Source organism: Aspergillus lentulus, assembly GCF_001445615.1.
Source record: "Aspergillus lentulus DNA, contig: Alt16, strain: IFM 54703, whole genome shotgun sequence".
Classification (NCBI taxonomy): domain Eukaryota; kingdom Fungi; phylum Ascomycota; class Eurotiomycetes; order Eurotiales; family Aspergillaceae; genus Aspergillus; species Aspergillus lentulus.
The window spans coordinates 3,098,286-3,123,059 of record NW_028322113.1 but is presented as its reverse complement, the minus strand read 5'-3'; the positions used below and the strand labels follow the sequence as shown (position 1 = coordinate 3,123,059).

Genomic DNA, 24,774 nt, shown 5'->3' with positions numbered 1-24,774 from the left:
AAGTTTGGCACTCTTTTTCGGATGCCTCACGGCTTAAGCAGCGAAGACGCATACCTACCATAACCAAAGAGTATATTTACTCGCTGAAGTAATCTACTGCAGCTTACCTCGTGGTTTGAGTCTTCTCGCCACTTCAGAAGGCCTACCCGTTTGGACGCCTAACAACATCAAACGATGTACCGACAGAAAGGCCAAAGAAAGGCCAATGAAAGGCTGACCCATTATATAACTTAAAGCTCAGCACCAGATGAAGGTCTTGAGCCTGACAGCATGCAATAGAGATGAAGGTCTTGAGCCTGACAGCATGCAATAAGGCACAGTCTGACCAGGCCAAACTCCAACTTGCCACTGCGCAAGTAGAACGATACAAATTCAATCAGAGAAACGGAAGCATAACGAAGGAGATTCCTTCAGCAGAATTTCTTGAATTGGCTAAGCCATTCATAGAAGATGAGCCCACTGGTGCCGACGATAGACACACGGAAAACAATCGAGCCTTATGTATTAGAACAACCACGTCAAGCTCTCAGATGGAGCACTCAAGACCAATGACCAAGATCAGTCAGAACCTTGATAGATAGTTACCTGCTTAAGAGGAGAGGCACTCAAATAATGGAATTCAGAGCTAGACGGCAAAGATGAACACACTTGAAGTGTCCCAAAACCAGTCAAAGAGCTGAGATGTTCCAAGTGAATGTACCCGAAAACTAGTTCATGAATACTTCTATACTATCATGACTGGACAATCGAAATCATCAGCAGTTCGAAAAACTATGTATCTCTCACTACTGTAATGAACATTTTCTTCATGGATGTCAAAGAATATCTCCTACAGAATCTATTCAGTCTATCCTGGCGGACGATGATGGCTCGCTTGACCACAGTGAACTACGGGATCTCTTGTCCATCGTACACGAAGCAATCCCAATCCCGTGTTGCTACTTTCCCAGCAGCCTTAATTGAGTAGAGTCTTTGACGTTGATCAGGACGGATACTGTCTTGACTTTATTGTTGTCAATTTGCTTGTATTCTAACTCATGCGAGCCTACTAAACAAGGAGTAATCATTCAATACCAGCGATTGCTGGGTCACATTCATTTAGCTACCTGGCTATCTGAACCGAGCAATCTCAAACACATGACAGCAACACTTCCTCAGAGCGACCTCAAGAAAGGAAGCAACCGAGCCAGACGGGTGTGTAAAATTTCCGTCGCTGTTTCTGTTGTATAAGATCAAAGCAGTAGCCAATCAACCTCCAGGAAAAAAAAGCATTTGCAGAATGTAGGTAGCCTGGCTCAAATGGATATCTAACCCATCTATCCGGATGGTCTGTAAAGTTGATAGATAAAGGAAAAATGGAGAAAGCAAAGCCCGTTGGGCCATCGAGCTTATGAAGCCGGTCGACGGCGAAAGATCATTATTCTCGCCCACAAGGTCTCGTCCACAAGGTCGTCGTAGATGGAGCCAAAGTTTGATCATATCACTTGTAATAGAGTCAACAAAAGGGAGCACCAGGTCTCGAAACACCCCACGGATGGATGGCATGTACAAAACGGGAACAAGGTAGTATATGCAAAAGTCGGGAAATGGAAAGAAAAAAGATAAAACTCCAGTGTCATGCATCTTGAGGACGTTATCACATATCAAAATTATCATCAACGTTGAAGATGCCCGGCTCGCCGCCATCGTTGTTCTTGTGGGTGCCACTCATGCGCTGGTCGGTGGAGCTGCCGTGGTGGTGTGCCCGCTGCCACGTCTCCGGATCCTCGTCCATGTGGTCGCTCGGGTCGTGCTTCATGTGGTGATCGATCGAGTTCTCGTTGACAAAGGTAAAGCCTTTGAAGTTGGCCTGCATTCCTGGCGACAGTGGCGTGGAGGCGGGCATGAATCCATTAGCCAACGCAGCGGCGCGATCGTTCAGCGAGGCACTGTTGTCAAGAGCGTTGGTGAACTCGGGATCAAAGTTGGACGTGTCGGTGTCAGACTTGAGCTTGGGCTTGAAGGGCGGGATGACATCCTTGCGGGCGAGCGCCTCCCAGTCGATGTCATGGAAGAAGGGATGCGCCATCAGCTCCTTCGCATCTCCCTTGGCGCCCAGGCGGTGCTTGGGGTTTCGGTTCAGCAAGCCCTTGACGAAATTCCTACCCTCCGTGCTGAGTGCGTCCCGAGGGAAACGGACCTTGCCGAACGCGATGTTCTTGTACATCTGCTGGGTATCCTCGGCGTAGAATGGGCTCCACCCGCAGCACATCTCGAAGACTAGAACACCAAGCGACCAAAAGTCGACCATCTTCGTGTACCCTTGCTCATCAAGCAAGACCTCGGGAGCAAGATATTCAGTGGTTCCGCAGAACGTGTTTGTGGTATCATTCTGCGTCAGATTGGCTTTGGACAGACCAAAGTCGCACAGCGCAATATGTCCATTAGCGTCGAGCAGGATGTTCTCGGGCTTTAGGTCACGATAAACAATATCGTGGTCGTGCAGGTGTTGGAGAGCTAGAATCAACTCGGCAATGTAAAACTTGGCCCGCGCCTCCTGGAAGCGCCCTTCCTTTTGCAGGTGCCAGAACAGTTCGCCACCCGACATGTAATCTGTCACGAGATACAGATCGGTGGGTGTTTGGAAGGAAAATTTCAGGCCGACAATGAAGGGAGAAGCCGCCATGGCAGTCCGAACCAGGATATTGCGTTCGCCTAGCGTATGAGCGACCTCTTTCTTCTGAATGATCACCTTCTTCGACAGAACCTTCATGGCGTAGATCCGGTGCGTATCTTTCTTCATGACTTGATACACCTGTCCAAATGTCCCCTTGCCGATGAGCTTCAGAATCTGAAAGTCATTCGGTCCCACCTGCTTCTTCTCCGTCTTCTCGAAGAGCATCTCCAGGTGAATTTCGCCGGAGATCTGAGAATCGCCAGCTCCACGCGCCGACAATGGGAACCAGCCCTCCAACCGACTGTGATCCTCCTTAAGGTTCAGGGATAGCCGTACGTGCCCAAGGAACGCTTCCTGGTTGTTGCGATCATAAACCGAAACATCGATCTCCGACTCTTCTCCAAGAACGTCACTGTTCTAGTTAGCCAGTAATACAAGCGACCGGGCGGGGAAACATACAAAGTGGCCTCGTGGTTCCAATGCGGATCTGTGACGGGCGATTTCCCCCTGAAATCGTGACCCTCCATTGCGCTGTTGTTGCTGCTCTGGCGGCTCTTCATCGGAATCGCCATCGGCCGCCCCGCCTCGCGCTCGGACTTCTCCTTTTCCTTCTCTCGGCGCTCGATGGACGCTTCTTCCTCATCCTGGGCACTCTTGGAGATGACCTCGTTCCACTCGAACACGCATACCACATACGGATCAAAGCCTGGTCTGAGACCGCGGGCTTCAGTAATCTTGACGTAGAGTTTTCCCTTGAGGGAGCCGACAGAAGGGCCAGATTGTTGCTCTGCCTTCGGAGTCTCTGACGGGGAAGGAAACGCATCGTTGAGTTTGCCCGCAATTTCGTCAGCGGATGTGGCCATCTCGTCGGACTGTGGCTGCTCCGAGGAAGGGTGCGCCTCAGATGATGATGTAACAGGCGGGTTCTTAGCAGTTTCGGACCCTTCGTTGGACATGGCGCGAGGGGTAAGAGGAGGTGTGTTCTTTGGATGAGAAAGATCAGACACATTTCCAGTTAGCTTCGCGAGGTTCTCAGATGACATGGAGACATGTGGTTTCTCATGATCAAGTAGGGGAGCTTCCGGCGGACTAAAGGAATCCGCAGAAGCAGGGAGTGAGGGGTTGGAGAAGTGAGAGGCAAGGACGGGGTCGTCGGAGATGCTAGAGACTGGATGGGAGGTATGACGGCGTGCTTGAGATTCAGGTGGATTGGTGGCTGTGCCCGGAGCGAGATAGCTCTTCAAAGCAGTGAAAATAGAACCCATGCCCTTCTCGGGGGCCGAAGATGCCAACGCGGGTTCCTCCGACTCTTTCTGCAAAAGGGAACAGGCGGAAGAATAAGGGGGAGTGGGCAGATTCGTAGGAGGCAGAGACCCCGGTGAGATTTCTTGCGTATCAAATTTCTTGTCTGGGCAATCCGAAGAGGCATTCATGTCCGAAGCCTCGTCGCGCTCCATCATGACAAACGATCCCGCAGAAGATGAATTATGTCCAGAGCCTTGACCATCCCGTGTATCTGTGGCGTGTGCACCCGGCTGGATACCGTTGGTGGAAGCAAGAGTCTCAGAAGAAGGAAGCCATGAATTGGAAGGGCGGTTGTCATCACTAGGAGAAAGACCAACCTGGAAATAACTGTGCATGATGGATGGTTGGCGTTTGTCTGAGAGATCTGGCTTGGGAGTTGCAATGCCAGAAGGTGTCGACCGATTGGAACCAATTGTATCTTGGTTATCGTCCTCCTGCAGATGGTTGCTATAGAAAGTTAGAAGCCGCGCACCAGAAGCTGTCAAAAGAACATCGAGTTTTCAGGACTAAAAGGGCATATGACGATGACAACTAGCAACAGTCGGGCGGGCAGCTCTGTTGCGGTTCATAAGCCTTGCGACAAGTCCCGAGAGGATAAGCAAGCCTGAGGCCGACAGAATGGGGTGCGACGAAACAATGTGGTGAATCACTTTGTGGGGGCCTTTTTTCCCAATGTTTTCCGGGAGGTATATTGATTGTTCAAATCCCAGATTTAAAAGCAGCTGATTCGTCTTTCCTGAGGTTGAATCGAAATACGGGGAGACGAAATAGTAGCAAGACAAATAAAGCAGATATTACTCACTTCCGCGATACCGGCCGCTTTACCAAATCCACATCTGCAGGCAAATCTGTTCCGCTCTGAGCAGTGGCCATCATCGAGATTCCATTCGAGTCCAGAGGTGTTTTGTCGAAAAGGGAGGAAAAAGGATGGAAGAATTGATGCGACTCGACTCGACTCAACCGAAATGGTGGGGTTGGAGGCGAAGAACGTGGCTGAGATAGTTAGATGGAGGAGGTTGTGTGTAGCGGAGTCGACAAAAAAAGGCTGTGACGACGTCGCTGGGCAATGTCGAGCTAAGGAAGTTTGCGGGAAGGAGGATGGATCCGATCGGGTAGCGGAGAGAGCACCAAAGCAGGTTATAGTCGGTGCATGAGGTTTATTGATTTCTTTCTTTAAATTTGGTGAGATGGGTTCATGGAAAGTTGGTGAAGAATAAGATCAAGGATGAGGAGGAAGACGAAGATAAAGAGAAGTAAAGAAAAAAAAAAGATTATTCCTAGGGAGTCAAAGGAGACATGTTTTTGTGACTAGGTTTCTTCTCAGGAGGAAAGGATCGGAAAGGCTTCTGATTGATTGGGAATGGGGTCAAGAAGTATGGGACCTGGTGGGTTGAGTTATTTCACTGTGTTCGAATCATATCGAGGAACATTATTACTCAGAGCACCAGATGGGCCACTACCGAAGACTTGAGACTTGTTTGAGATTATTGAAAAACAGGCTGGTAGTTAGAAAAGGATGGCGGAGGCTGAGGATGATTACGAGCAATATTATTGTTTCTTCAATAGTAGTATCACGGTTTGACGGGTGGCGTGGGAACATAAAATGCTGAAGTCGCCATCCAATGTAAAGGACTCCAAGGAAATGTTCGATCTGTCACCTGCAGCGGCTGAAAGGGGAATTACTCCGTATATGGGACAAGCTGCACGAGGGATCTGGATTTCAGATGCAGATTAAAGACACTTGAAATCATGGGTGCTGGATTGTAACCGGTAAGGGGGTATAGATGCTTGTAGATATTTGCGGGCTATGTAGTCATCGTTGAGATGGCAAGAATAAATAGAGCATTACCTACATGTTACAAAAACATTGTGTATGCCATTGGTGAAGTGGGTAACATTACACGCAGAGATCATAAGCATATGGAAATACGTCCATAATCCATCTATCTAGTAAGAAAATCATTATGAATATCCGGCGAAGATCTTCTACCTGTGTCAGGGGTCAGTATGTAGTCGGTATTCAGCTACTTGGAACACTCTCTCGGTCAGCTTGTTGGCGCCTTAGGGACATCAGGAGAAGATCATTCTTAGGTACTGGAAAATGAGGCCTCCCCTAGTGGAGATGCCATGAGCGAATGACTGCCCTTTCATTTGACCGAACCACAGGACGGGAGAGTCTTGGACTTAACCTGATCCATACTATGATACGATCAAATATGGTTCATCCCTAGGGGTCAGCAGCCACAGGAGCCTGACCCTTTTCGATCATGGCATGAATAAAGATGTCGGTGACAGCCTGACGGCTCGGGACATGTCAATAATAGTAAGATTCAAGTACCGCGGACATCGCCGAGCTGGCTGTATGCATAGTTTCCAATATTTCAAGACACCGATGGAGGGATGCCTTGAAGCCTTCCTTTGAGCCGTATAGATGGCTGGATCTGCCCTTCGAAAATAATCTCCAAATTCCAGCCGGTATTATTGTGCCTTATCAATCCGTCAAATCCTACCTCCTTCCCCTCATCCTCACGCATATCTACTCCCTAGTACTGGACATCCGCTACTGGCGAACCCCTCCTTTACCAAGCCAATGTGGGGTATATCCGAGGAGTGGCGGTCGTTGTTACTGCGATCAAGGCCAATTCTAGTCTGCAGAGTTCAGTCTCGTTACTCGACGGACTCGCATTGATCATCCATTATCTTCAGAGTGGACATCTGTAGATCCATCATGGCTGGGTTTGATAACAAGTCGCTCTGCTATTTTCTCAACTGTTGGAGAGCTCTCGCATTGGTATTAATTACTCAGTAATATTTCGCTGATCTCAGCTCAGCAAGGCTGATGGTTACACAACCAACCTGTTCTCACCATCCTACAGGACTAAGCACTGGATATCCGCCTTCTGAGACCATACGCAGCCCTGCGGGGGGTTACTCAACAGCAAACTAACACTCTCATGGCAACTAGCAAAGTATCTGCACAGAGCTCATTCTCACATATGGTGGAAAACATACATTATTATTAAACTAGGCTGGTAAAAAGTAAAACTTGGTATTTCATTTTGGGCCACCCAAGCCAGTGGTTGCCTTACATCAGTCCATCACCGGTTCAGAGCAGCTGTTCAAGTCTTCAGCAGGAATAAAGCTACACTTCCAAGATGTTACACCTTGCCGGAGCAGCTGGCGGCTTCATGTGCCATTGAGATATCTGGTTTGATGAGAGATCAGCCGCTCATATCGTGCTCAAGCTTGAGCTTGCTATTGACCAGTACTTTTGTATTATTACCCAAACATTCCTGGGCTGTATGCACCTTGACACCCAAGTACTGGTACATGGCGATAGATTCCGATCGAGCTCCCCCTATACTCCGTGGCATATATCCCTCATTCCCGGCCATGCATGGACGCAGCCACCTACCACAGCACGCAGGAAAAGGAATCCTAAAAGTGGCCTAGGCCAGACGCCTCACGGAATGTTACCTGCCAACAATTGCCTGGTTGAGTAAATCGCCAAAGGAAGCTCCCTCCTCGGCAAGACGATCGTGCATGAGGAGCAAGCTACTTGTACTCGGTCAAGAGGCAGGTCATCTGCAAGCCGCAGTTCTGTTGTGTAAGGGATCTTCGGCATGCAGAGCTCCGATAATACCCACGAATCATTGGCCAGTCACTGATAGTTGATTAGTCGATGTTGAGGAGGAGATAACCTCTCTCAGCTGTTTTCAGTGGCGAAGATGGTCGCTGCAAAGAGATTTCTAGGAGATCACATCATTTAAGCAGAAAGTACTGCAATGTTGATGCAGTACAATGTCACAGGGTGCTCCTGGTAAGCTGTTCACATAAGGTACGAGAGTGATCGACGAGATCCGGGTATAGAATCGACAGGCTTGCCTTAGGCATTACAGGACAGACGGTTATCTCGGTGATGACATCATCAGGCATGGCGATCCCGAGCGGTATTATTAATAATTCAATCTACAGGGAAATGCCAAGTAGCCTAGGGCTTAGGGCTTCACCTTGTTGGATCACACGTGGCAAGACAATTCATGCCTGAGGCATACAACGCGCGGCGCGCTGTTCGGAAGAAAGAAACTCCGCACAGCTCGCAAGTTGCAATGGATCCTAGTGAGGCTGTCCCTGTAGATAGATCCGTTGCCAGCATCGGACCATCTCAAGCTTCACTGCATTGGACCTCATCACTTGATCCGCAATGGCGAGGAAGTTAAGAGCAGCTGCGCAGGCAGCTGCCAAATCAATGAGTATGCTTGCCTATCTTCCATCGCCTTCATCCCCTTGTTCTGCTCAAAAAACAATCACCGCGCGAATCCACGTACTAACAGCCGTTTGTAGAAAATGTACCGCCGCCGCTCCCCGACGCATCGGACGAAGAAATGGCAGACGCGCCCCCGTCACGCGAATCTTCACCGGCTGAGGACCCCGGCGAGCCCTCAGAAAAAGAGTCCGACGTCGAACCCCAAAAAGAATCACCCCAGGAGGAAGAGAAAGCACCTGAACCAGCCACACCCGCCCCAGAATCCACCGCTCAGGAATCAAATCCCGTGTCGCAAGCAGACACGCCCACGCAAAATCTCGGCCGTCCAGCGATTCCCCGAAAGCGGCGTCCTGGGCGTCCGCCCAAGAATCGTCCTCCCGACTGGGATTTGGCAGACGGCAGTGCGCCGCCGCCAGCGCATTCGGGCACACCGGCGAAACGACGACGAGGTCGCCCCGCGGCGAGTGGTGGAAGATGGGCGCGCAACCGGGGCCCATCGCATGTCACGCAGGTGCCGATCGACAAGGAAGGGAACATGATGGATGTCATCGACGACGAGGTGGCGCTTCCGCCCGACCCAGAGGGCGAGACCAAGGTCGACAAGAACGGTGTGCTCAAGGACGGCCGAGAATACCGGGTTCGGACGTTTACCATCCTCAACCGCGGAGATCGGCTTTACATGTTATCGACGGAACCGGCACGCTGCATTGGGTTCAGGGATTCGTATCTGTTCTTCCAGAAACACAAGCTCCTGTACAAGATTATCATCGACGATGAGGCCAAACGCGATCTCATCGAGCGAGAGATTATCCCTCACTCCTACAAAGGGCGTGCCATCGGTGTCGTGACGGCTCGGTCGGTGTTTCGCGAATTCGGTGCCAAGATCATTGTCGGTGGGCGGAAGATCATCGACGACTACAACGTCCAGGCGGCGAGAGAGCGTGGAGATGTCGAGGGCGAGCTTGCAGTCCCTGAAGATAAGCTACCGCCCCCAGGCGAGCCGTACAACAAGAACCAGTACGTGGCGTGGCACGGAGCCAGCAGCGTCTACCACACCAACGCCCCGTCTCTTCCACTACCCACCGGCAAGGCCATCGACTCGAAAAAGCGCAAGGTGACTGTGACTGGCGATAACTGGATGCTTGAGCATGCTCGGGAGGCCAGGTATGTCCTCACAACCCATCTTCTCTCTGTGTTAGACAAATGACTTAAACGCTTTCACTAGTTCCTTCAACTCGCTCATTCTGAACGCGCGCCGCGCGAATCTGGAAGGTGTCTACGACATCCACACGAACGCTATTCACTACCCCAAGATCATGCAGCCATCGCACGCCCGCTGGGAGCGTGTTCCTCCCCCAGACCCGCGGGTCACCGCCAGACTCGCCAAGGGATTATCCACGCTGAGCCTGACAAACGGAACGGACGAGGACGAGGCCGAACAACCCACCGACCACACCACCGAAGAGGCCACAGACACCGAGCCTCAAACCATCTTCTCCACGATCCCCCCGGCTCTTTCCCGCCGGTTCGCAATCCACGACACCGTCTTCGAAACGCCTCCGTACTCCAACATGGGCATCCCCGGTCCGGACGGCGACGTGCACGATCTCGGCAGCAACGGCCTCATCAGCACCGCCGACTCGCTACACCCGGAGTTCGTCGGCCCAGAGATCCTCGCGGAGCTGCCACCAGAGTGCAAGGAGGCGCTTGTCGAGGCCGCCGCCCGCGAGTGGGAATGGAAGTCGAAATGGCGCAGCGAAGCGATCGACGGGCAACGCACGACGCCGCTGAAGAGCTATGCTTGGTTTCCGTAGCTTTCCTTCGTTTCCATTCTTGCTGTACTTCGCCGCGCCACTTTCCATTTTCATCGCGGTCCTCATTTCTCTATGCTATCACATCGCAATCGTATCTGGCATGGGCAGGGTTTGTATTTCGTCAACGGAAAGGAGAACAAAAGGTGCTTTTTCTTTTACTTTTTCATTTTAAGTGTGCTAAACCCCTATTAATCCATCTTTTTATTTCAATAATGGTAGGGGCCGCGTGTGATCCATCACTCATCAGATAGAAATTCTATTCCTTCTGATACGATATCGGATATATATTGGCCTTGTAGATCGAGATCGTTTCCTTGAAATGCAGTTGCACGGTGTATTGTATCTATGCGCGGGACCATTACCTAACGGTGTACTAGGACAGATTCAATCCCGATCGGGTAGACAAATGAGATGCTAATCAAAAGGACATAAGACTTCGTTCAGCCATCGGGTGGGGGACGTTAATATGACAGGTAGGTAGGTAGAAAAGTCGCGTAGCTCAAAGCAAACCGATTTACGCCGACTAGATAACTCGAAAGAAAAAGTAACGGAAGCGGGGCAAACTCCAGTCCATTCAGGTATATGCATGACTGCTAAGAGGATGTGAGGAGGGAAAGACGGCGGGGAGACAGATGGAATGCTCAGGATCAGCCCATGGCCATCTCGGCGCGCAGCTTCTCCAGTTCTGCCTCTTCGTCTTCCTCTTCCGCCTGCTTCGTTTTGGCTTCGACTGATATCAATGCATTGTTAGTCGTTGTCTGTGAAGAACTGACTGCTGGGTGCTTACGCTCTCTGTTGCCGGCGGCAGGTAACCGGTTGAGATCGGCGACGGGCACCGACCCGGTCTTGAGCATGCGCTCGTCCATGACCTCCTGTTCGAGACCCTCGAGTTCCGCCTCCAGTTCGGTCTCGTCGGGCTGTTCGCCCAGAGGGTTGTTCGTGATGGCCGTTGCGATTTCCTCGCTGAGTTGGTGTTGTTCCCGGAGTTGGTCCCTATTCTGTCAGCATCTGGCTACCCGATGTTTATATGGTGAAAAACACATACATCGTCTCATCGACCTTGTCGATCGTCATCGAGCCATGAATCTGTGTCATGGCAGCGCCAGCCGCCTTCATCGCGTTCAGCGTCTCCTGGTTGATGTTCGCCGCTTCAATCGAGTAGATCTGCTGTTCGAGCTGGGCGATCTGCGCGGTTGTCTGTTCGAGGTTCTTCTCGTGGACCTTTTTCCTTCGCAGAGCGGCTTTGGCAGCTGTGGCAGACAGTTAATCTTGTATTCCCTGACAAGAACAAAACCTAAGGCAAACGCGCACCATTCTTATTTGTTGAGACGTTCTTTCGAGCGACTGCCTCTTGCTCCTCCATCAGATGCTCCAGGTGCTTTTCTCGCTTCTGCAGCATGTCCAGCTGCTCTCGCAGCAGGAGGATCGCGTTCTTGGGCGCATCCTTGCGCTTCTGAGCGGCGGCACCGCCGAACCAGGACCACATTATGGCTGTAAGAGATATTACTCTCTTTTATAATTCGGTGTGGTAGAGCTTGAGCGAGATGGACCTTAGTTGAGGCTTATCGTTGGCCTTGATAGGTCTGGAAAGCGGTCGAAGGCGGTGGAGGCAGACAACAGTAAGATAGAGGAGGGGGTTTACTGGATTGACTGAAGGAGTGGGTGTCTTGGATGTAGATCGACTCCACGAAGGATTATCTAGTAATGGGAAAATAGAAACGAACTAAAAATGGCCGTTGCCTGGTTGCAACCAAGACGGTAACAAGCATGCGTAATTGCTATCTAGGCAGAGAGCAAGCGGGCGAGATGATTCCCCTCTTCACGGCGGAAGATCCTATGACATGCGCACTAAGCCTATCGGAGGTGGACCGTCACGTGGTATCTTTACAGTTCCCCTTCATTAACATCGTTGAGTATCGTTTAGAATTGATTCTTGTGTCAAATTCATCCTCAGATCATATCATAGCAGAATGACCTGGCCGTAAGATCACCGAGGGATGAATGGCCCTCTTCCCTCCACCAGAGCCTTTCTCTCCGAACTCCCTTCTCTTCCGACAGGCTCCAAAGTTCGCTTTCTCGGCTGGTGCGTCTCACCATGCATTGCGTATAGTGTCCTCTAGGACATTAGTATGTCTACTACAGACGTAATTTAGCTGATATTCTTTAGCGTGAGAACATATCACGTCCCTACAGGCCACCTAGTCCTAGAACACGACTATCCCCGCCGTAGATTTTCCACCAACGCAGGAACAGAACCCGCTTCTGTAGCCGTCGATGTCAACGCGGTTCTGGAATCTGTGACGGCGGAGGAACTGCGTGTCGGGGCTTGGGTCAATGTCGTGGGTTATGTGAGGCGCTCGGACGGCGGTGATCATGATGTCCTCCGCAAGCTGATGATGTCCAATCCGGTGTATGTGGAGGCTGTGATTGTTTTCTCAGCGGGTACAGTTGAGCTGGGCGAGTATGAAAGGGTTCTGAGGGAAGCGTTGGAGGTCGAGCGCAGGATTTTGAGGCCAGATTGAAGGCAACCCTCTGTGAGTCTTGTCTGCTATTGATTAGTTGTGGTTGGTGTCATTAAACATAAGTCATATTTAGGTTATCTGCTATGCTGCATGAAATATGACGCCTCTATGCATGGGTGAATCACTTTTCTAGACACTTTTTTGAGAAGACTAAACCTCCATCTTCACTTGCTCAGCTGCCGCGCTGGGTTCAACGCGCTGCACCAGGCGTTTCCGCTTCCCCTCCAATCGCATCTGATCCATTTGCATGCGCATAATCAGCGCGCTCTTCCGACGGATTTTATACCCGTACTTGTAGAAAACAAACGGAATCGGAATGATGGCCACTTCCAGCAATCCCAGCAGCGTCCCCGACCAGTTGGGCCCGATCCCCGCGTACATATACGAGCCCACCAGGGGCAATACACCACCCAGGATACTCCGAATGACAGAGTTGCCCGCCATGGCCGACGCGGCGTACACCCCGTAACTCTGCGTGAGGTAGTTGGACGCATAGATGAAGACGCCCGTGTTGCCGGCGCCGAAGAGAACTCCGGCAAGGATGGGAACGACCCAGTGGATTGACGCGGGGGCGCAGGTCCAGGCGAACCAGAGCTCGCCGGCGGGGATGAGGACGGCCGAGATGCAGACGATGGATACCATGGCTTCGGGGGCCACCTTGCCCGTTTCCGGGTCGATTTTGTGGCTGTTGATCAGCCGGCGGATCAGCGGTTCGCAGGCGATGGTGATGAGGCAGCCAATGCCGATTCCGGAAAAGGCGAGTCCGGAGAGGCCCAGGGACCAGCCGCGGATCTGACGGAAGACGATGGGATACGCGGTAAAACAGAGGTAGAGAATACCGTACACGATGGCGATGTAAATGTTCCAGAAGATACTGCCAATGTCAGCCGTGGAACAAGTCCTAGTGTGCAGGGGGCAAGCTCACCAAATGGGTTCGGTGACCGCCATGACAAACGGACGGCCGAGGTTCAGCTTCAAGAGCTCGCCCAGAGACATCTTCTGGTCATAGCGACTCCACCAGCGTGATTCGCCCGTCTCTTTGCGGAGTCTGGCCGCTTTCTTCTGCAAGATGACAGGGCTATATGTCTCTCTCATGACGCACGAAAGGGCCAGCGCAACTCCGGACAGTATGAGGGCAATCCAGTCCATCCAACGCCAGCCCAGATACTGCGTCACGAAACCGCCAATGATTGGGCCCAGCACTAGTGTGTTCGAGTCAGTTGTACGGTGCTGTCATCCAGCAGGCGGGTAACAACGAACCTGGGCCGTTGACAGGACCAATACTCCAGATGGACATGGCCAGGGCTCGCTTGTCGTCTTGCACCAGATCGGCAACCATACCCGGAGCACTAGAGATCATGACACTACCGAAGAAGGCGCCGATGAAACGGACGATGATGAGTGCCTCGACGGACTTGCTAAGCGCACAGGGGATAATCAGGACGGTGAAAACAAACAGACACCCGATGGAGACCGGTTTGCGGCCGTAGATCTCGCTCATCGGAGCCATGAACATCGACCCGATGGCCAGGCCAACCAGGTAGAAGGTCAAACCCAGAGTGACGATAGTCTCTGACGTGTGGAAATCGGACGCAATAGCTGCTATGCCACAGGTATAGGAAGTCGAGTAGAGGACACTGGAACAGTTGAGTCAGTTGCTTCTCAGCCAAAACCGCGAGCCGACGCACTCACACAATCAATGTGTTGAAGGATAAGAACGCCACAGCCATGGCTTTGTATCGGAACGACCAATTCTTTGGATTCGCTTGATCGTCGTCACCCTCATAGTCGACCTCGAAGTTGGGATCCGTGGTGCCAGTGGTACCGATCGAAGTCACTTTTCTTGCCAGAGACGGCTCTGACAGTCGTGATGCTCGTGTATTCAGCGTCCGCAGCGCTTCCAGTTGGTCGATTGTATCGTCGGAGGTGGTTGACTCGCCGATGGACTCTACATCTGCGGGCAAGGCTTCTTCCTGGCTGTGCTCCGGCCATTTCTTAGGTTGCGACATTTCATCTGTCTGCAGTGTGATGGGGTCGACTGTTCTGTTTGTTGAGTCTGTCTTGTGGTTGGATTGCGCTCCGAGACCAAGGTGACATACAGGGTGTTTGAGGGTCGGGATGTTGTACAGTCGCCAATATGGATTGATTATATAGTTCAAGCACTCATTCTTCGGCAATATGTGAGTTTGTATGCAAGGCGAATTCTGCAATATGTCGCGTGATGCACAACTCGACCTCCAAGACAGACAGCAAAGAGAGACGGGATTCGAGCTAGAGCAGTAAAGAGAAATGATGGACCTTATAATTTCTCTGGTGAAAGCGACTGAGACGATCAGTGGTAGGGGAAAAGGGCCGGTGGGGCCTCAGGTAGAAACCGTCATGCAGACTAGAATAAGAAGAGGACTAGACTCTGAAATGACTCGATATATCGAACGGTGAACTACCGAGTTAGTTTGTTCTAGAGCGAGTTTAGATCTAGCGATATACTAGATGATCCATAACTAGATAGTTGGGGCTAGGACATAGAGACATCAACATCTGGAGTGTTCAATCTCAAGGGCTATCTAGATACTAGGCTATATTCTTGCTACTTGCTAGATGGACCCAGACACAGACCGAGGCCAAAAATGCTTGGACGGTTAATAGTTTCTTTCGGTTGGTAATGTCGGAACAAGTTGACCCCTCCCCGCATGGTCGAAGTCCACGTAGCCATAGAAGAGTCAAGATGTCCACAAGACTGGTAGCCAAGATGCATGCTGTATGTACGAACTCTGGAAATGAGGTGATTGATCATCGTCCAAGTGGCAGTGGTGGTGGATCTTTGATGGTGCAAAACTGAGCTCGGAATCAATTCCGTGATAGCAGATACCGGCTCCCCCACAGTCCAGACTGAATACTTTCAATAACACAGTCCACTGAGATCGAAAGAAGGTTATTGATGCCCCAGATATGCGGATTCCAGAATACACTCCACAGTCCCTGTCCATAGTACCGTAGTAGTAGTGCCCCATATTCAATTGGAGACACAGAGTCAGGGGAGAAGTTTTTCTACTCGGCCTTTTCTCCGCGCAGAACCTTCGTCGATTGGCACGAGAGTTGATGGGGTCCGTTCACTCTGCCCACTTAGATGCCAGGTTCCGGTTTGCCGCGATGCCGGTTTGCCGATTACATACTCGAGACGTCCACTATGACTTGGCGTAGAGAGAAGGCAGTAAGGCATCAATATATGCACCGTTGGGCATGATTCTTAATCGCAGATCGTCATCGACTGCTCTACAGAGTAAATCCGACTAGACTGGTCCTTGAGATATCCATCTTTACAGAGACACGTTTGCATGACGGGCAGTCATTTATAGTTGGTTTTGTATCTCAAGGGTGCTACAGACCCGTCTTTTCGTTCACAGGGTGCTGAAATATTTTCGTAGCTACAGACAGTCTAATTCTAGATTATTAACAGTTCAACGTCGCTGACCAAAATGTTGCACTTGTACAGAGAGAAGGCTTCAGTATCATCAACAATCAACACGTCTATGATACAGTGTAACATTAAAAGTAACACAAACTCTCTAAGCGATCCGTTTCCCCACAAATCTCAGCCAATCAGTATTGTTCCTGCTTTAAAACACTGCTCTTCCATGGTAAGGTACCTAAAAGGTACCTGCACTTTGTACTTTCTCTCCCTCTGACAGGGGTATCTGATAGGTACCTCTGCCAGAAATCTAGTTTGTACTTGGCAAATGAACTCATAGACCCGTCAAGGCATGCTTTAATGTCATGAGACTTTGCAAGTCATGGAATTTCTTCTACTTGTGTCACTAGTCCCGAAAGAATGTTCAGGGGCAGCATCCTGTTGTACTACTTAAGCACGTGGAGCGGAACGCCCAGTCCCCACTCACTAAGGTACTGTTATTTGTTGCAAAATGCAATTGACACTTGACAATAGAATTGTCGAAGAGTGTTCTTCAGCTCAACTCCTTGAAGTATATTTGGTCTCTTCGGATTCATTACGACCGGTCTTTGTTAACGATATCATGATGAAAAGGGCAGGATCCTGTCACTTCCTAAACATGGATCATGTGGATCAGATCCTTGTCGCTTGTCTAACCGAAGTGACTAAAAGTCTCGACCCAGCTCGCTTCGGTGGCCTTGAAAGTAGATGATTCCAACCCCAGCAACGCATTTGTCAACCTGTGCTTCACTCACTGGGGCTCTGAAGGTCTCAGCATGTGAATGATGGGTTTTTGAGAACTACGACTTCAATAGGTTCTCGTCTGCTTCCCGAACAGTCTTCCACGAGCGACAAGCTCACTACTGGCAATCGAGCAGTTGCTATTGGCTTTGTTTCATATCAATCCTCGGACAAAACTGCTTCGATCGAGGTGATACTGCTGTACACCCCAATCCGAACCAGACGAATCCGTTTGCTGAGCTTGTCAACCTGCCAAATGTCGTCCATTCTTCTCGCCGCTTCTATTGCTGGCCTAGTCGCTCTCTACCTCTACCATGTCAACCGAGCAATGACTAAAGTCCCGGAGGAAGCTCGTCTATTATCTCCTCGCCGCTGGACCGTTGAGGAAATCAAGGAAGCTTATCGAAAGGCGATTGAGTCCCCGGTAGATGTGACCAAGAGCCTTCCTCCGAAGCAACATAGACGATACATCGTTGTGGGCGGATCAGGTATGTCAATCCCATCGATTGACCCAGGCAACTGCTAATGAATCTCAGGACTTGTTGGAAATTGGATCGTAACCCATCTTCTTGCGCGCGGCGAAGACCCGACTGCGATTCGCGTCCTGGATCTTCAGTTACCCCGTCAGCAAATCCTCGACCAGGGAGTGGCCTTCGTCAAGGTCGATATCACCGATGGAAAGGCCGTTCAGGCTGCATTCGCGCAACCCTGGCTGCAACAGGTCACCAGCCTTCCATTGACTGTCTTCCACAATGCCGCCGTGATCAGACCTGGAGAGAGACACAAGGCCTTTCTCCAATTCTGCACCAGAGTCAATGTTAACGGGACCCGGAACGTCCTGGCCGCGGCAAAGCAACACGGCGCAAGCTGCTTCATCTCGACCTCGTCCGGATCCGTGCTCCTCCGCCGTCCATCGTTCTGGATCGCTCCCTGGACCAAGTGGCCCAAGCGCGTCGTGCAGATTATCAGTGATGCGACAGAGACGCCCAAGGAGCACGACCAGTTTTTTGGCAACTACGCCGTGTCCAAAGTCGAGGCCGAGCGCATCGTCCGCGCCGCCGACAGCCTCGAATCCAACTTCCGCACGGGCTGCATCCGACCCGCCAATGGCATCTATGGCGTCGGCGACACCACCATCACAGGAATGTATTTGCTCAAGGGCGGAGCTCCAAGGTACGTCTCGTCCATCCCCTCAGCGTAAACTTGCATACAAGCCTAACCCCATCAACAGCTGGACCTACCCCGTCATCCAAAGCTTCGTCAACGCTGAAAATGTCTCCATCGCCCACCTCCTCTACGAGCAGCGCCTCCTCGAGCACACCACATCCCCAGCCCAGCTCCCCAACATCGGCGGCCAAGCCTTCACCGTCACGGACCCCAACCCCGCCATCGCCTTCAGCGACCTCTACCTCCTCATGACAACCCTCGCTAAGACCCCCATCCGCTTCCCGCGCGTCGCTCCCGTCCCCTTTCTCCTTCTTTCGTATCTGCTGGAATGGTACGCCCTCCTCCAGCACCTCTACCTGCCCCGTCTCCTGCCAAGGATCACGGGTGATCTGGCGCAGCTCCAGCCCGGTCTGTTCGCCATCTCGGACGTGCATACTTTCGCGGACGACTCGCGCGCGCGCAAGGTCCCCGCTGACGGGGGGCTAGGCTACGTTGCGCCCATTACGACGTTGGACGGGATGTGCAAGCAGGTGCTGGAATGGAATCGGAGTGCTGGGGCGGAGACCGTTGCTGCGGTTGCTGCTGTTGGTGGGAAAGGGGTGGTCAGTGTCTCTGAGGAGGGGGTGGATGTGAATTTGGTGGTTCCGTCGAAGAAGTTGTGACCATGTTGTATCTGATCTATCAATGAAATCCGCGCGGGGAAATTCTTGATGTGGTTAATCTGTTTTGCATTGCTTACGCGCTGGCTACCTTCTAAATGGTTGCAATTCTCTGAATAGCACATCATAACCTGTCACGACGGACATCCACAAGAGTTGCCAGTGCCATCAAAATCCTATCTAGATTTCAGCTCCATTCCAGGGAAGCCAAGGTGTATGAAGATTGACAGTTTCTTCAGGCTGTCTTCCCACTAAGGCTCAACGTAGACAGTTCCCACCCTCGCTGGATTCACCGAGTTCGCAGGATCGGCAGCGTTCAAGGAGTTGGGTCACTCCTGCCGTAAATGCTTTAAGCAGTGCCAATCAATCTGACATCCTTGGACGCAGCAAAGTGGCTGACAGTTTCCACCGCTCGATTCTGGCGCTAAATGGTGCCTGTCTGGGTTTTCTCCAGGCTAGTATGTAGGCTCGGTGTTTTCGCCTTGTGAGCGATGCAAAGCGGCTGCTGAAGGTATTTTCTGAACGCGAAACGGCCATAGTAAGGAGAGGCACGTCAGAAGATGAAGCCATGCCTTGCCAGACTACCTATTGCACCGGCTCGAATCAAGTCATACACAGAGTGACCCAAGTGAAAATCCACTTGCAGCACAATATCATTTGTGCGAGTTCGATCACTACCGCGCCTGCTGCTGAGCAAGCCGACGTCTCTGCTCCAGAATCTGCAACCGCAGACCCTCCGAGGCCAGTTCCACGTCAAGGATGGCACTGACGCCACGCTTCCAAGTCTCCTCCAGACTGACCATCTCGCCCTGGCTGGCCTCCTGGGCAAGCTTCCTCTGCTTGTTCACCGCCTCCGCCGCCTCTTTGGTCTCGGCCAACTCTTTCTCCAAACCTCGGAGGATATCCTCCAGCTGGGAGTTGCCAATTAGCCACGCGTTCTTGCCGTACTCCTCCAGCAGCGCCAGGTTCTCGTGTCGCATGGAGAGATGAGAGCTGGCCGTGTACGCTCTCTGCAGGGTGCGGCGCCATGCATCCAGATCAGGGACTTCTCCGTCCGTCGAGCGCGCAGGCGGCTCCGGTGCTTCGTACCGTGACAGGTCGATTCCGCCAGTCAAGGGCAGCCCGGCGGCCTTGCGGTCGATCTCCTGTTGTATAAGGGGGGAGAATCGCGGTTCTGGGAGCTCGGGGATGGCGGGGTGAAGAGTCGAGGCATGGCCAGGGGATAATTCCGCTGCGATGAGTTGCTGTGCAGCTGCGCGTGCTTGAGCAGACGGCTCAGCGTCGATGTCTGGTCAGAAGGTCAGGAGCTATGGCCGGAAAGTCTAGTGGCAGATTGGAAAGACTTACAAGGGAGGGAGTCGTGAGATTCGTTAATGACGGGCATTTTGTCGGCAAATGAATTCGACAACGATTGAGACCTACGTATTGTGCTGAAGAATGCCTGGCGATATTATTTTGAGGAGTGCTCTCAATGAGCTACGACGAACACGGAAGCCATCAATTTCGCTATCGCCTTAGGCGGTGAGACAAGACATGCTTAGTCAGCGGATTCTTTTTCCACGGCCGGTTGCCGTCTTTGTACGTGAAGCTTTAGACTGTTTAGACCTCAGTTACTCTCTGACGGAGTGAAAACATCAATGGCGATGTTAATTGTCTTGCAAATCAGTATATGTCATGACGGCGGGAAATCCGTCCGAGATCGAGGCATACTGTCGATTGACTCTGACCCTTGCAAGGTCGAACTCAAGGTCAACTATGCACGTGGCTGAAACAACTATCTTCGTTCTGCAGGGCACAGTAGTATCTGCAGGTTAGATTGAATGACATCACGTCGGTTATATATATCTGGAAGTTATATTAAGCCAAGTCAGCAGGACATTTCATGCATTACCATCAATATCTGAGATAGGATGCGGAGACGAGGCTTGTTCATTCTTGGTTATTGAAAACCACCAATGGAAGCACAGCTCCTTCTCAGATGATAGACCGAATGCCAGCTTGGACATGAGGTGATATGGGAAGCTGCCAATGCACTTCGTTTGTCTGCGTTGGTGTGTCTGAGCGCAACAACCCGATATTGAAGTCATCGAGGTGGTTGTCTCGCCGCGGTCCGCGATCATCCCCCGCTATATTCACTACTACGTTGTTGAGCCAGCTTCGTGCTAGCTAGACTATGAGAGCTTGCTGGCCAATACTATAGTGCTTCGAGCGCTAACAACATTCAGACCACATGCCGCGGATGGTTCAACAAGTACAAGTGACCGCTATGACCTGGTTTCAGGGCCGCGACGGCACCGGTGCCAACGAATCCAAAGAAAAAAGAAGCTAGATGCAATGCGCAAGAAAGGACAATCAGGGAAATTAACTCCGAGGAGTAAGACGGCTTGGGGAGGCAGTCGCATTGACTGCCTCCCCAACCCGCCCAGTCCCTCTTGCATGTCCACTGTATTAGATGGTGGACATGAAGAGGGACTGTTGTCTAACCCGCCTCGTGCTCATTTCGTTGAAATTATTGACAGGAGAAACGAGCAGAGGCGGACTCGAACCGGGGTGCAGCAGTGCAGACTACTGACGCTGCAGAAGCTGTGATTCAGATGTGAATCGACAGCTTCTGCAGGCGCTCTGCCGCTGCACTACCGACCCCGGTTGGTTGACTGGAGAAGATAATGCGGGCTCATCTGTTGCATGGTGGACTGCCTAAAAGGGTAAGGCTGCTTGGATTCTCGGATGCCTGAGAAGCAGGGCATCTTGCTAGGAGATCTCTTGCTGTAGCATAGCAGAGGTCGACAGGAGTATGCCAGGGAGATACATAAGCGACCCTCGCATACTGCTCACTTTCTTCATTGGTAACGGCCTTGTAAAGCATCACATGCGATCCGATTCGGAGCTTGGCAGCTCCCGTAAAGAAGTATGCAATATAGAGAACTAAAAGAACAAGCCTAGAAGCCTAGAAACTAAGGATGCATACTGTATTACTGACAGCCTGAAACGGAAGTATCTCCGTCTGACGAACATCGTGACAAACCTCCACAGGGCCCCCATATGATTTTCCATCAACCATAATGACCCAGTGATAAAACCCTCATCACGATATCATCGCCTCACCACCAATAAATGCCGTCTTCTGCAGATCTCACGGTATTTTGAGGGAGCGGGGAATGAACGACCACGTACCCAATCAAGTATAGCGGCGAAGGATGGCAGCGTGACGACGGCCACAAGCGATGCTACCCTCCTGCTGCATTCCTGTCGATCTGCTGGTCATGCGCTCCCCTGCTGTACCTGTACGAGGTCATTACCTGTTCCTATGTGGCCTTCGCTTGAACACTGTCAGTCTGGCCATTCGGAGAATAACAATGTGATTCGATCGATAAGAAGACCGCGACTCCCGCAGGGAAAAGCAAACAAGCGGGAACCTGCTTTCTGATGTCATCAACATAACAGGTCACAGCCCGCATAACCTGAGCTAGGACTGTCCACACAGTTTCCGTTCGCAAACATGGCGAACTTCAGATTCGGAGTGGCTTTGGCCGGGACTCTCGTGACGGCTCTTGTACTGTTGCAGCTACTGTCTGTTGTGCAGACCTACAATCCACCGCCCAGCTTCAGCTTTGTTAGCAAGGGATCACGATGGGAACACAGGGCGGCAGATAAGGTCTCCGATGATAGCGTCTTTCTGCTGGGGGCTGGAAAAGCAGACATCACTGGGTACTGATAATCATGTTTTGCTTCATGCTATAATTCTTCGTTATAGATGGACATCCCGCTGACTTCACGGTGATAGCCCGGTGGTGGAGGTAGCCCTCAGCGGATATGCTATGCTGGATCAGATTGGCACAGGTCTGCGACAGAGAATTTATTCTCGCTCCTTCATCTTTGCAAATCCGAATCAACCAGACGATACCTTTATTTACATCGTCATCGACGCGGTGACGGGTGACACTGCGGTGCGACATGGAGTCCTCCAAGCGCTCGCGAATCTGGGAGGTGATTATGCGCGCTACGGCGAGGCCAACGTCGCGTTGACTGGGACGCACTCTCATTCAGGCCCTGGTGCCTGGAACAACTATCTACTTCCGCAGATCCCTAGCAAGGGGTTCGATAAGCAGAGCTATCAGGCTATCGTTGACGGCGTGGTCCTCTCGATCAAACGCGCTCATGAAAGCTTGGCCCCCGGTCGCTTGAGCTTTGGCTCCATCGATATCCAGAATGCAAACATCAACCGAAGTCCTTATTCATACGACGCTAATCCGGACGAAGAGAAAGCACGCTACTCGGCCAACGTAGACAAAACGATGACCCTCTTGCGGTTCGACAGGGAGTCAGACAACAAGACCACGGCCATCCTGACCTTCTTCCCGGTGCACGGCACCTCTCTCTACAACAACAACACTCTCACCACAGGTGATAACAAAGGTGTTGCCGCCTGGCTCTTTGAACGGAGCGTCCAGGACGATGCGAATTTCGCCGACGACTTCGTAGCCGGATTCTCTCAATCCAATGTTGGTGATACGAGCCCGAATGTGCTGGGCGCATGGTGTGAGGATGGATCGGGGCAGATGTGCCGTTACAGCGACAGCACCTGTGGTGGCAAGACCGAGGACTGCCATGGTCGCGGGCCCTTCTTCCGTGAAAAAGACAGCGGTGCGAAGAGCTGTTTCGAGATCGGACGACTTCAGTACGCCGCGGCCAAACAGTTGTATAGCCAGATGGATGCGAGTAATACTCGGATCGCTGGAAGCTCTAATGTTCGCTCCTTTCACGCTTACCGCGATCTTGCTGGCTACACATTCCAGTCGCCATTCAATTCTAGTATGTTGACGACATGCTCGGCGGCACTGGGCTTCTCTTTCGCCGCCGGTACGACTGACGGACCTGGCCTGTTTGATTTCACGCAGAATAGCTCTGGACCTGCAGAGTCCAATCCGCTGTGGTATGTCGCTCGAGCATTTGTTCATCAACCATCTGCGGAGCAAAAGGCGTGCCAGGCGCCCAAGGATATCCTCCTGGACGTGGGAGCCAACACGCAGCCGTATGCGTGGGAGCCGAATATTGTGGACATCCAGGTCCTCCGTGTAGGCCAGCTGTTCCTCATCATCTCTACGAGTGAAGCGACAACCATGGCTGGACGGCGTTGGAAAGAGGCCATTGCAAAGTCAGCCAAAGACGTTCTCTCTATTAACAGTCCCTTGGTCGTCTTGGGTGCTCCTTCAAATAGCTACGCTCATTACGTTGCGACAGAGGAAGAATATAGTAGGCAACGCTACGAGGGTGCTTCCACCCTTTACGGGCCTCACACTCTCGCCGCATACATCAATCTGACCCTTACCTACCTCCCTTATCTAGGCGATTCGCCCAATCCCGCCACGTTACCGGAGATGCCCACGGGAGTGGAGCCGCCCATCAACACCGACAAATCACTGAGCTTCATCCCTGGTGTCGTGTACGACAGTGCTCCCATTGGAAAATCATTTGGTGACGTGGTCGCCTCGGTAGCTAAGTCTACGTACAAGCCTGGCGAGACCGTCAACACAACATTCGTCGGAGCCAATCCGCGAAACAACCTGCGTCAGGGATCTACGTTCGCAGCCGTCGAGCGGCAGAATCCGGCCTCAGGCACGTGGGAAGTCGTGCGTACTGACAATGACTGGAACCTGCTCTACCATTGGAAACGGACCAATACTATCATGGGATACAGTGAGGTGACCCTCGAATGGCAGATTGAGGATGACTACTACAACGTCGGCAACCCAAAGCCACTCCAGGCTGGAACGTATCGCTTCCATTACTATGGCGATGCAAAGAATATCCAAGGCCAGATCAAGCCTTTTGAGGGCATTGGCAAGCCATTCACCGTGACTTTGGGCTGATCATGTTTTAAAATGAATGTGACGGGTCAATCATTAGCTTTATCGTTAGGTATGAGTTATGAATATGAGTCTATGATAGTCAATGAATGGACGAGGTCATTAATAGGGCAGACTTGCATTCGTCTTTCCGATAAGTATCAGAAGCCTTTCATCTTCTACGAATCTAGACTTCAAGGCAACGATGGCTACCTGTAGATGTGGCAACGCATAGATCCTCAAAGAAACCACTTTCTCTTTATTTCAATGGACAGATCAAAGACCTTCAAATAATCTGGTCTATTTAAAGAGAACCAGCTGAGTCACCATTGCCAATGATCCGCTGCAG

At 51.5% G+C, this 24,774-nt stretch overlaps 8 protein-coding genes across 8 annotated transcripts; 4 read left to right on the top strand and 4 right to left on the bottom strand.

Annotated features, from left to right (window-relative positions):
- Window positions 1-1,636: 1,636 nt before the first annotated feature.
- On the bottom strand, window positions 1,637-4,837 carry schA (serine/threonine protein kinase SCH9; the record flags this gene model as incomplete). Its single annotated transcript, XM_033557024.2, has 3 exons — window positions 1,637-3,068; window positions 3,116-4,408; window positions 4,764-4,837. The coding sequence occupies 3 exons, from the start codon at window positions 4,835-4,837 to the stop codon at window positions 1,637-1,639; spliced, it is 2,799 nt and encodes a 932-aa protein (XP_033412915.2).
- Window positions 4,838-8,165: 3,328 nt separating this feature from the next.
- Window positions 8,166-10,042, top strand: ALT_8476 (chromatin structure-remodeling complex subunit RSC7; the record flags this gene model as incomplete). Its single annotated transcript, XM_033557023.2, has 3 exons — window positions 8,166-8,214; window positions 8,306-9,392; window positions 9,454-10,042. The coding sequence occupies 3 exons, from the start codon at window positions 8,166-8,168 to the stop codon at window positions 10,040-10,042; spliced, it is 1,725 nt and encodes a 574-aa protein (XP_033412914.2).
- Window positions 10,043-10,689: 647 nt separating this feature from the next.
- On the bottom strand, window positions 10,690-11,528 carry ALT_8475 (ESCRT-III subunit protein SNF7; the record flags this gene model as incomplete). The annotated part of the gene is made up of 4 exons (XM_033557022.2): window positions 10,690-10,772; window positions 10,830-11,035; window positions 11,088-11,292; window positions 11,354-11,528. The coding sequence occupies 4 exons, from the start codon at window positions 11,526-11,528 to the stop codon at window positions 10,690-10,692; spliced, it is 669 nt and encodes a 222-aa protein (XP_033412913.1).
- A 511-nt stretch (window positions 11,529-12,039) lies between these two features.
- On the top strand, window positions 12,040-12,564 carry ALT_8474 (nuclear telomere cap complex subunit Ten1; the record flags this gene model as incomplete). Its single annotated transcript, XM_033557021.2, has 2 exons — window positions 12,040-12,125; window positions 12,210-12,564. 2 exons carry the CDS (start codon window positions 12,040-12,042, stop codon window positions 12,562-12,564), a joined length of 441 nt encoding a protein of 146 aa, XP_033412912.2.
- A 150-nt stretch (window positions 12,565-12,714) lies between these two features.
- Window positions 12,715-14,573, bottom strand: ALT_8473 (MFS transporter; the record flags this gene model as incomplete). The annotated part of the gene is made up of 4 exons (XM_033557020.2): window positions 12,715-13,438; window positions 13,490-13,766; window positions 13,825-14,201; window positions 14,257-14,573. 4 exons carry the CDS (start codon window positions 14,571-14,573, stop codon window positions 12,715-12,717), a joined length of 1,695 nt encoding a protein of 564 aa, XP_033412911.2.
- A 2,436-nt stretch (window positions 14,574-17,009) lies between these two features.
- Window positions 17,010-18,582, top strand: ALT_8472 (putative 3-beta hydroxysteroid dehydrogenase/isomerase family protein; the record flags this gene model as incomplete). The annotated part of the gene is made up of 3 exons (XM_033557019.2): window positions 17,010-17,241; window positions 17,290-17,926; window positions 17,985-18,582. The coding sequence occupies 3 exons, from the start codon at window positions 17,010-17,012 to the stop codon at window positions 18,580-18,582; spliced, it is 1,467 nt and encodes a 488-aa protein (XP_033412910.2).
- Window positions 18,583-19,253: 671 nt separating this feature from the next.
- On the bottom strand, window positions 19,254-19,963 carry ALT_8471 (pre-mRNA-splicing factor SPF27 family protein; the record flags this gene model as incomplete). Its single annotated transcript, XM_033557018.2, has 2 exons — window positions 19,254-19,867; window positions 19,927-19,963. The coding sequence occupies 2 exons, from the start codon at window positions 19,961-19,963 to the stop codon at window positions 19,254-19,256; spliced, it is 651 nt and encodes a 216-aa protein (XP_033412909.2).
- A 2,115-nt stretch (window positions 19,964-22,078) lies between these two features.
- Window positions 22,079-24,449, top strand: ALT_8470 (neutral/alkaline ceramidase; the record flags this gene model as incomplete). The annotated part of the gene is made up of 2 exons (XM_033557017.2): window positions 22,079-22,287; window positions 22,364-24,449. 2 exons carry the CDS (start codon window positions 22,079-22,081, stop codon window positions 24,447-24,449), a joined length of 2,295 nt encoding a protein of 764 aa, XP_033412908.2.
- Window positions 24,450-24,774: the final 325 nt, after the last annotated feature.